The sequence below is a fragment of the Chenopodium quinoa genome, unplaced genomic scaffold (genome assembly GCF_001683475.1).
Source record: "Chenopodium quinoa cultivar QQ74 unplaced genomic scaffold, ASM168347v1, whole genome shotgun sequence".
Taxonomy (NCBI): Eukaryota; Viridiplantae; Streptophyta; class Magnoliopsida; order Caryophyllales; family Amaranthaceae; genus Chenopodium; species Chenopodium quinoa.
In genome coordinates, this window is record NW_018743783.1 from 4,530,899 (window position 1) to 4,541,619 (window position 10,721).

Genomic DNA, 10,721 nt, shown 5'->3' on the forward strand with positions numbered 1-10,721 from the left:
GAGTTGTTTAGATGGTTTCAACTTATATAGTTTCCTCCCTCTTGTGGTTTTGCTTCAAAAAAACAAGAAAAAAAAAACTGTTTAGATAGTTTTAACTATATAAATGAAATTATTGAATCTTCAAATTTATGAACTGTGATGCCTTCTAGCTTCCAATCAACTCTTTAGTCATTGTAAAAAGCCATGATGATACTAATTAATCATTAAAATAATAATTGTATAGAAGCAAAATTCTACTTACTACTATCTATATCTTATAAATTAATACCAGTTTAAATGCACCAACTAAGTTATTCAGTAGAACTATCACTTTCATATTCATCGTCTTCAAGATCGTCATCAAGTGCATGCAAAGTACATTCCATTTCAGAGAGCTCCTCCTCCTCCTCCTCCTCCTCATTAATAAAATCATCTCCTTGGTTGATGTCAGCGTGTACTACTTCAACTTCAACAGCATTTCTAACTAAATTAATGTCTTCATCATCTCTATCTTCATAGTTAGTTACAGGTGGTGTCACATGATCCCACAATGATTCATTTTCATGAGTATCTTCATCATTAGGGAAATCAAAGAAGTTTCGTTGATTTGCCTTAATTACATATCTCCAATTTGGTTCATTATGAGTGGGTACATAGAAGACTTGCTTAATTTGAGAAGCTAAAGAAAATGACTCATTAGTTTTTAACTTTTGAGTAACATTGATAAGCACTGCTTCTAAATTGTCTTTTTTAATCCCTCTCTCCTCACTAAACACATCAAACCACTTGCATTTAAATTAAACAACTTTGGGACTTGTTCGATTTTTTAAGGCACCATACTCTAGCACAATAACCTCCTCTAAAATCCCATAAAAAAGAATTTCTCCACTTTCATCATCGCCTTTCACAACTACACCACTATTTTGAGTTTTACGATTTCTTTGCCTTTTTTGGAGTGAAATCTAAACCCATTAATTACATATCCATCAAAAGTCATAACACGTTTCATAGGTCCTCGTGCTAAACACAATAACTCTTCTGTAATCCGTTCATCCCCATCTTTCCAAAGCTTAACAATCTGTTATTCACATGTAATAAGAAAACAATAAAGAAAAGGGGAAAAATGTAATAGGAAAAAAGAAGTATGTGCTTACTTACCCTATGTTTAAACCATTTTCAAAAGTCAATCTTTGGAAGACTCCTATCATTTTCATACTCACTAACCATAGAAATTAAAGTATTAATTAGTCTACTATATATATTTTTAAAATATTTTTTTACATCACTTGAATTAACTTACTCTATAAAAGGTTGTGCTTCATCATAATTTTTTAGAACATATAATTGAGCTTCGTTCCATTCATCAAAATTCAGCTGCTTTAGATTTGTCTTCCCTAAAGACTTGCCCATTATAGAGAAAACCGACATGCTATGGGGTTGTTGATGGTCAATGTCGTCATTTCGATCTAGATGGTTAAATTGTGTCTCAATCTTAGACATACATCTAGAGAAAAATGTTAGACATTCCATTTCAATGTACCCATTAGCAATTGAAGCTTCGGGGTGAGATTTGTTTCGAACATATGATTTAAATGTCCTCATTGCCCTTTAAAAAAAAGTATAGTTATAATTTATGTATTTATATATGTAAGTAATTAAAAACTATCATTACTAGATTACTTACCTTTTAAAGCGATACATCTAGCGACAATGCACAGGGCCAGCCATCCTAGCTTCAGTGGCTAAGTGCATTGGATGATGTATCATCACACCAAAAAATGCAGGAACGAATATACGTTCTAACTTGAACAAGGTGACTGCAATGTTTGATTCCATTTGCTTTAAGTCGGAAACCTTCAAAGTTTTTGAGCATAATTGTTTAAAAAATAAACTAAGCTCCCTGAAAGGTTCCAAAACCTTCTCATCTATGACACCTTTAAAGGCAGGCGTGAGCAAATCTTGCATGAAAACATGATAATCATGAGTTTTCATTCCCATGATCTTTCCATCTTGTAAAGAAGTACACCGCGATATATTTGAAGCATAAGCATCTGGAAAAGCCAGCTTTGACAGAAAGGTAACTATTTTCCTCCGTTCATTCAAAGTTAGGTTGTAAGATGCCGGAGGGATTTTCCACTTTTTATCTCCTAAATATGTTGCACGTAGCTGACTATGCATCTTCATACTATCTAAGTCCAATCGAGCATTTAAGGAGTCTTTGTTCTTTCCTGATAAATCAAGTAGTGTGCCTAATATGCTTTCACATACATTTTTTTCAGTATGCATAACATCTAAGTTATGTCGCACTAAAAGATGCCTCCAATATGGAAATTGAACGAAACAACTTTCCTTCTTCCACTGATGCACGATGTATTGTTCGCCTTTTTTCCTTTTTTTAGTAACACCTTTTCCAAACTCCACATTTGAATAGCCACTTAATTTCTCTAAAACATCATGTCCTGTAAGTGGAGTAGGAGGAGGACCCCGTTCGACTTTCCCACCAAATGCACTCCTATTACGTCTCCATTTGTGATCTGTCTCTAAAAACACTCGATTATCCATATAACAGTATTTGCGCCCATGTTTTAACCAAAATGATCGTGTATCTTTATGACAATAAGGACATGCAAGTTTCCCTTTAGTGCTCCAACCAGAAAGATTAGCATAAGCTGGAAAGTCACTAATAGTCCACACCAACACTGCTCGCATATTAAAAGTGTGCTTGGTATGAGCATCAAAAGGTTTTACTCCTATCTCCCACAATTCTTTAAGTTCATCAATTAAAGGTTGCAAAAAAACATTTATATCATTCCCTGAAGATTTAGGACCAGGAATTAGCAAAGATAAGATAATTTTGTCACTTTTCATGCACATCCAAGGAGGTAAATTATATGGCACTAACATTACTGGCCAAATGCTATATCTGCTGCTCATGTTAGCCCCAGGATTAAATCCATCACTTGCTAAACCCAAGCGTATATTACGAGCATCAGCAGCAAATTCTGGATATAGGGTATCCAAAGACTTCCATGCTTCTAAATCAGCTTGGTGCCTCATTACCTCATCATTTGGGCGTTCATCCTTATGCCATCGCATATGCTTTGCTAATTTTGAGGACACAAACATTCTTTGCAACCTTGGAATAAGAGGAAAATGATGTAAAACTAATTGAGGAATTCGAGTTTTTTTTCCGGCAACACTTTCGTCGCCTTCATCCCCTGAAGATACATCACCACCTTGCACAACTTTGTCCTTCCATCTAGGAGCCAAGCATTTAGGGCATTTTTCTTCATTTGCAAACTCCTTCCGAAACAAAATGCAATGGTTTACACAAGCATCAATCTTTATATAATCTAATCCTAGTGCTTTTGTATATTTTTTTGATTCATAAGAATTTGCTGGAAACTTTTTATCATGATTAAATGCCCTATGCAATGCACTCAATAACATTGAAAAAGACTTATCACTCCACTTGTTACTAACTTTGATGTGTGGTAATGTGACAAGAAACTCCAATCTTTTAAATGTCTTGCACCCTGGATACAACTCGACCTCTATATCTTTAAGTAACGTCGTCATGAACTCCTTATTAGGGGTTTCATCATTGCAACTACTAGAACCAAACTCCATGGTGTTACCACTATCAATGGGAACTTCAGAAGTTGTAGTATTATTATTCCATGCATTTGTTGCATCAAAAACCAATGGAGCCATGTCATCAAAAGGCATTTCATCCTCTTCGTCATTTGAGACCTCCATCGTGTTCTCATCATTTTCGATATTACCATCTTGTTTATCATTTTCTCCGTAACTCACCCATGGGTTATAACTACTGTCTGTACCATATACTAGTAAGTAACATTGCATAGTTTTCCGATCTTGGGCCATCATTAATCGATAGTTCAAACATGGACATTTTAACAATGTCCTGTCATTTTTTTCTTTGAAAGCAAATTTTAAAAACTCATCAACCCCTTTTCTATACTCTTGTTTTTGCCTATCCTTTATACCATTGTAGTTCATCCAAGTTCGATTGACAAGCGCACTTTAGGGCGCGCTTTAGAGCATATTTTAGGATGATTTTGGATGTATTTGGGGCCGCTTTGGCCGATTATTACCTTGTTATGTTTACGTTCCCCATATTACGTGCTTCACGGGTTTTCGGTTTGTTTTTGATGTGTTTTCAGGTAATATCAACCGAGTTTAATCGGATCCCGAGCCCTTGATGCGTAACCGAGCTAGCCTTGACCGGAGTCCGAGGAGTTAAGGAAGTTCAAGTGTCGTGCATTGATTACATAGCACAGGTAGCACGGCCGTGTTACCATAGGCACACCCGTGCTGGCCTATAAGCAAGCAACCCCAGGCAAGGCAGCACGGCCGTGCAAGCAAATAGCACGGCCGTGTCAGTATCCACGCACCCGCACGGCCGTGCAGGCCATTAGCACGGCCGTGCCAGATGTTGCCCGTGCCCGTGTCAGCTTCAGTATGAGCCCCGTGCTAGAGCATATTCAGCACGGCCGTGTCATTTTTAGCACGGCCGTGCCATATATAGCACGGCCGTGCCAATTTGAAGAAGAAACCCGGTTTACTTACTGACAAGCTAGCACGGCCGTGCTGATCCAGGGTTAACTGCGCGCTTGACTTCTCCGAATTAGAAGACGTATATAAGGCCCGAATTTAAGAGGATTAAAAGAGAGTTTTTAGAGATAGTTTTGAGAGCCTTTGTAGAGAGTTATTGGAGAACGTTCTTAGTATTAGAGATTCTTTAGTTTTCTTAGAGAATTTCCTAGAGATTTTAGTTTTCTTGGATTGATTTGAAGCAAGATTTGCGAAGGTTATTTGTATTATTCATTGACGACGGATATCAAAGTTCTGAACTTTTCCATTGATTCGCATCAATACAATTGGTATTATTCATTCTTGTTTATTAATCAAGCTTTATTATTCCTTAATCAGAATTCATGTTTATATCTATTATGCTTTTGGAATTCATTATTGCTTTGATTATGAATATGTGTGAGTAGTCTCCTAGCTAGGGTTTCGGGATGAAACCCGGCCTAGGTAATCTATGTAATTGAGGATTGATTTTGATAAACGGATTGTGATTAAATTGATTATATGCGATTGCATGTTAATTCATTATAATAGGAGTAGCTAACCTAGAATCTTGAATTTGATTGCATGATATTCTTGATTTGAACAAGAGATTGTGAATTGAGTATTTCATTATTTAATGTGGTTTGATTATGTATCGAGTAATGTAAAGTGCATGAGAAATCCAAGCTTAGTATTGCCCGTTGTCTTCCTATCACATGATATTGATCAGACTTATAGTCTTTGCATATCCCGTTTGTCTCTGTGATTCCTTGTTGCTTAGTTACCAATGGTTAGGCGGATTCCCGTTCTCCCTAGTGTCTTAGTTTATTGATTTATTCCATCTTATTAGTAGTATTTTAGAACACCATTTTCCATTGATTTCGAACTAGATTAGGTTTAAGATTGATTTGCAATTACTCTCGTTCCTCGTGGACCGAACCTTTATTTGCCATTGTACTTGGTTATAGGGTGTTCGTATAAGTATTGTTTGATTGAGAGTTAGATTGTAGCGACCGATTTAACCCTTGTCAAAATGGCGCCGTTGCCGAGGAGCGGTGTTTGTTAATTGCTTTTTGATTTCTTGAGTCTAGTTCATCATAAAAAAAAAAGCACAAAAAGATTTTTCCCTTTTGGCTACACTTGTAGCCCTGCTATTTAATTGGTTTGGTTAGTGTGTATGCGCAGGTCTAAACAGAGAGAATTAATACCCTTCGATCCAGAAATCGAAAGAACTTTGAAGAGCAATCGTAAATCTCGATTGACGTCATCAAACTCTCAAGGAAAGGAACACAACACACAACAGGTTCCAATGGAAGACATACCGCGCCAACCTAATCGGCCAGCACCACGACCCCTTAACGAGTTGGGAACTCCTGGAGCGTATATAGCTTCAAGTGGGATTTCTCCACCCACTAATGAGGCCAATGATTTCGAGATCCGGCCAGCTATGATCACCCTCATCGAGAGAAGGCAGTTTAGTGGTGCCAAGCATGAGATCCCTTTGGCTCATTTGAACGAATTTGAGAAGTACTGCAATACCATCAAGGTTAATGGGGTGAATCAAGAGTTCGTGAGATTGAAGCTTTTCCCCTTTTCACTTATTGGGAGAGCTCTCGAATGGTTAGAGAAGGAGGTGAAGCCAAACTCTCTACACACTTGGGATGATGTCACGACAGCATTTTTGGGAAGATTCTATTCTCAAAAGAAGACGGTCGATGCTAGAGCCTTGATTCAAGGGTTTCGGAAAAGGAGTGGGGAGTCGATCTATGAAGCATGGGAAAGGTACAAGGAGTACCAAAGAGAGTGCCCACACCACGGAATCCCAACATATCAAGTTTTACAGATTTTCTATGGAGGATTTAGTCCTCAAGGGAAGACCAGTTTGGATGCGGGAGCAGGTGGCCCCATTATGAACAAAACCGAAGAGCAAGTCATAGATATTATCGAAGATGTGGTACGACACCACATGGATTGGCAAGACGGCGAGCGAGATGCTGTGAACAAGAGTGGAGGAGCGGTCTATTCAGTGGACCACCTCAATGCCATTAGCAACCTGACATCACAAATTACGAACCTCGGGAAGGAGATGTTAGTGATTAAAGCCAAGCTCGATTCCGTGCCATTGCAAGATCTTCCCTCCCAATCTAAGGGGAGAGGTATGAATCCTAATCCTTCCGTTTCTAATATGCTTGTAGGATGTATTTTCTGTGAAAACTGTGGGTCTTATGATCATTATACTAATGCTTGTAATTTTGATCCCTCATATGATCCTAATAATAATGATGGTAATAGATATAATAATGAACAGGTCAATGCTATGTCTTATGATAACGGACCTAGGAATGACAATAATAGATATCTGCCACCTAATCAAAGAGGGAACAATTATAATCAGGGAGGCAATGATTTTGATTATCAAAACCAGTGGGGAAATAGGGGCCAAAGGGACCAAAATTCCCAAGGACCCTATAATCAACATGGTGGTTTTGGAAATCAAAACCAATACCAACAGGGTAATTAAATGAATCATAATTCCCAGGGGCAATTCAATCAAGGGGGAAACGGCATTAATAACAGGGAAAACTGGAATAATAATAAGGGGTACTCTAATCAAAATCCCCAACAATCTAATGTGCGTGGTTCCCGAGCTACAAATGATAATTATTATGCTCATGGACCACCACAGAGATCTAGCTTGGAGGAAATGATGGAGTCCCAGGCCAAAATGTTCAACACTTTTATGTCCACCAGTGATAAAAAGTTTAGTGAAGTGATGACACATAATAAGATGCTTGAAACCCAGATTTCTCAGTTGGCTAGTGCTATAAAAGATGGGGTTGGAGTTTCAAAACTACCGCCTCAAGGTATTGACCCTAAAAACTCTGTAAATGCTATCACCACTAGGAGTGGAAAGACATTGAGGGGGAGCGATGAAGTAGTACCCCCTAGGAGTCAACCTGTGACTCCACCTATCACTGATAATGTTGTAGGAAGTGAGGATGAGAGGACCAGAGAAAAAGATAAAATTAATGAGGTCCCAAAGGAACAGGTGGGAGCACAAACCAATGAACCCGACCTATTACATAGACTCCCCTACCCCCAAAAATATGTGAGACATAAGCTAGATGCCCAATTCGGGAAGTTTTTAGAGACCTTGAGAGAAGTCCACCTTTCTATACCATTCACTGATGATATCAAGCAAATGCCTAACTATGCTAGGTTTTTAAAAGATATATTGAGTGGTAGAAGAAACTGTGAAGGGGTAGAAACTGTTAACCTCACTGAACACTGTAGTGCTATAATAATGAACAAAATGCCTCCTAAGTTAGGAGATCCGGGTAGCTTTTCAATCCCTTGTGCTATAAACAAAATGAATATTGATAATGCTTTGTGTGATCTTGGAGCTAGTGTTAGTCTCATGCCATATTCTGTTTATCAACGATTAAATATAGGAGAACTTCTTCCCACTAACATATCCCTTCAATTAGCCGATCGATCGATGAAATTTCCAAAGGGTAAAGTGGAAGATTTTCCCCTAAGGGTGGGGAAGTTTGTCATACCTGTTGACTTTGTGGTCCTAGATATGGATGAGGATGTTCATATACCTATAATTCTAGGACGTCCTTTCCTAGCTACTTCGGGTGCCCTTATTGATGTAAAGGGTGCCAAGATTTCATTGAAAGTAGGAAAGGAGGTTTTAGATTTTGATTTAAATAAAACTATGAAATATCCTTGTTCTAATTCTAATAATTGCATGATGGTTGACACTGTTAATTCCATTGTCTCTGATATGCGTAAAGAATTATTCTATACTAATCATGATTTTGAGTTGAATGAGAACAAGGAAAACAGGGACATGGAGGAGCAATTTCTAGATGCATTAGATGTGGCCATTGCAAAGGAGGCTAATGAAGCACCAAAGGTAAAGCTTAAACCCCTTCCAACACATCAAGGAAGGGTTTCCCCTGTGTTTGTAGTACCTAAGAAAGGGGCGGTGACTATTGTCAAGAATAAGAATGGTGAGCTTATCTCCACTGCACTGGCAAGTATTGATTATGGGTAACCTGTAATCCATGTGTTGCGTCAAGCTATGACGTTAAAGAAGCGCTTCCGGGAGGCAACCCGAGACCCAGTCAATGAGGTACTTTTCTCTTCCCCTTTTTGCCTTCTAGGTAGTCTCTCGATGCCTGACATTGAGGACAATGTCTATACTAGCTTGGGGGGTGAATGGTTTCCTTGTTGATTTTCCCTTGTTTTTCTTCATATTCCTATAAAAAAAAACGAGTTTCTTTTTGTTTCGTTTTGGTTTGTTCCTATCTAACCTGTGCAGATATGAAGACTCATGGAGGTAGCATTAGGAGCTTCGCCGCATCTCATGTTGTCTTAGTGTGTTTTCAAGAAGCATCTGGTGAAATCTTTCCCTTTTTCCTTTAGTTTTTTTTTGTTTTTGTGTGCTTAGGATAGTTTAGTTTAGGAAGAAGTTGAATGGTTCGAGGATGTTTGATCGGTTCTAAAGAACCTGGGATCATTGATGTTGATATCAATTGATCACTTGTTTGTCGATTGGGATTATTATGTGATTTTCATGCTTCTTTATGAGCCATTTAGCTTGTTTAGATTACTTAGTTGTTTATATATGTGTGCAATATAGGAAAAGCTTCTGTTATGAGAATGTGTAGTCCAGTTTATATGATTTGCCTCATAGTCTTTTCCTATATTTTTGGATCGTGATAAACTTGTCTAATTGCATAAACCTTTGGAATAATGCTCATATTTGGATTCGAAACGTGAATGAATGTGTGTGGAATATCTATTTCTACTTAAGCCAGTGATGAATACACAGTTTGAGTCTATTGTTGATCAATGTAGACGAGTCTAGGCGAAGGTAGTTGGTTAGAACACTTTTGTCATGTAAAACTCTATGCCTTTGGGCTGTGGTAAGATGGAGTCGCTTCCCATTTGTGGATTTGATCCCCTTAATTGGTAATTGCTTTGTTTTTGAATCCCGTGAGGTTTTATTGTTCTAGCCTTCATCATTCTTCTTGAGTGACATATTTGGATCCTTGATTACGCATGTTTCGATCTTTGTGTTGACTTGTAGCTCCCAAGACCGACTTGAAACTTTTAAGGGAGGAAGAGGGCACCTTTTTCATTTTTCTTATTCTTGTTCCTTTTGTTTTGTTACAAATTAATTTTCTGTGTACATCATCTTACTTGCTAACCATGTTGAGGCTTTAATTCCATTCTTGGTTACCCATGTTACAAACCCGATGGCCAATGTTTTACCAACCCTTAGTTGTGAAGCGTTTACCTCGCAAGGTTTGTTTGAGCTTATTGTGTATAAATAAAAAATAATGATCGATAGTTGGTTTGAGCAAGTTCGAAAGTGAGCTTAATTGTAAAGATGTAATATGAAAATTTGTTTTTGAAAAAAAAGAAGAAAAAAAAAAGAAAAGAAAATCAAAATAAAAAAAAAGGAGAAAAGCCGTCCGAATTGTGAAAAAGGCAAGGACGCATAAATAAAGTCGTCATGAACTCCTTATTAGGGGTTTCATCATTGCAACTACTAGAACCAAACTCCATGGTGTTACCACTATCAATGGGAACTTCAGAAGTTGTAGTATTATTATTCCATGCATTTGTTGCATCAAAAACCAATGGAGCCATGTCATCAAAAGGCATTTCATCCTCTTCGTCATTTGAGACCTCCATCGTGTTCTCATCATTTTCGATATTACCATCTTGTTTATCATTTTCTCCGTAACTCACCCATGGGTTATAACTACTGTCTGTACCATATACTAGTAAGTAACATTGCATAGTTTTCCGATCTTGGGCCATCATTAATCGATAGTTCAAACATGGACATTTTAACAATGTCCTGTCATTTTTTTCTTTGAAAGCAAATTTTAAAAACTCATCAACCCCTTTTCTATACTCTTGTTTTTGCCTATCCTTTATACCATTGTAGTTCATCCAAGTTCGATTGACAAGCGCACTTTAGGGCGCGCTTTAGAGCATATTTTAGGATGATTTTGGATGTATTTGGGGCCGCTTTGGCCGATTATTACCTTGTTATGTTTACGTTCCCCATATTACGTGCTTCACGGGTTTTCGGTTTGTTTTTGATGTGTTTTCAGGTAATA

At 37.8% G+C, this 10,721-nt stretch overlaps 1 protein-coding gene across 1 annotated transcript; it reads right to left on the minus strand.

The window, feature by feature from the left end:
- Positions 1–1,680: 1,680 nt before the first annotated feature.
- On the minus strand, positions 1,681–10,416 carry LOC110684761. Its single transcript, XM_021861196.1, has 2 exons — positions 10,167–10,416; positions 1,681–3,815 (listed from the first exon to the last, which is right to left on the minus strand). Exons 1-2 carry the CDS (start codon positions 10,414–10,416, stop codon positions 1,681–1,683), a joined length of 2,385 nt encoding a protein of 794 aa, XP_021716888.1.
- Positions 10,417–10,721: the final 305 nt, after the last annotated feature.

Bases quoted from the DNA above. Each gene is read 5' to 3' on its own strand.
- LOC110684761 (XM_021861196.1), bottom strand. From the start codon at position 10,416: ATGGCCCAAGATCGGAAAACTATGCAATGTTACTTACTAGTATATGGT. The intron at 3,816-10,166 runs GTAACACCATGG...TATATGGTACAG, and splicing joins TGAAGTTCCCATTGATAGTG to ACAGTAGTTATAACCCATGG.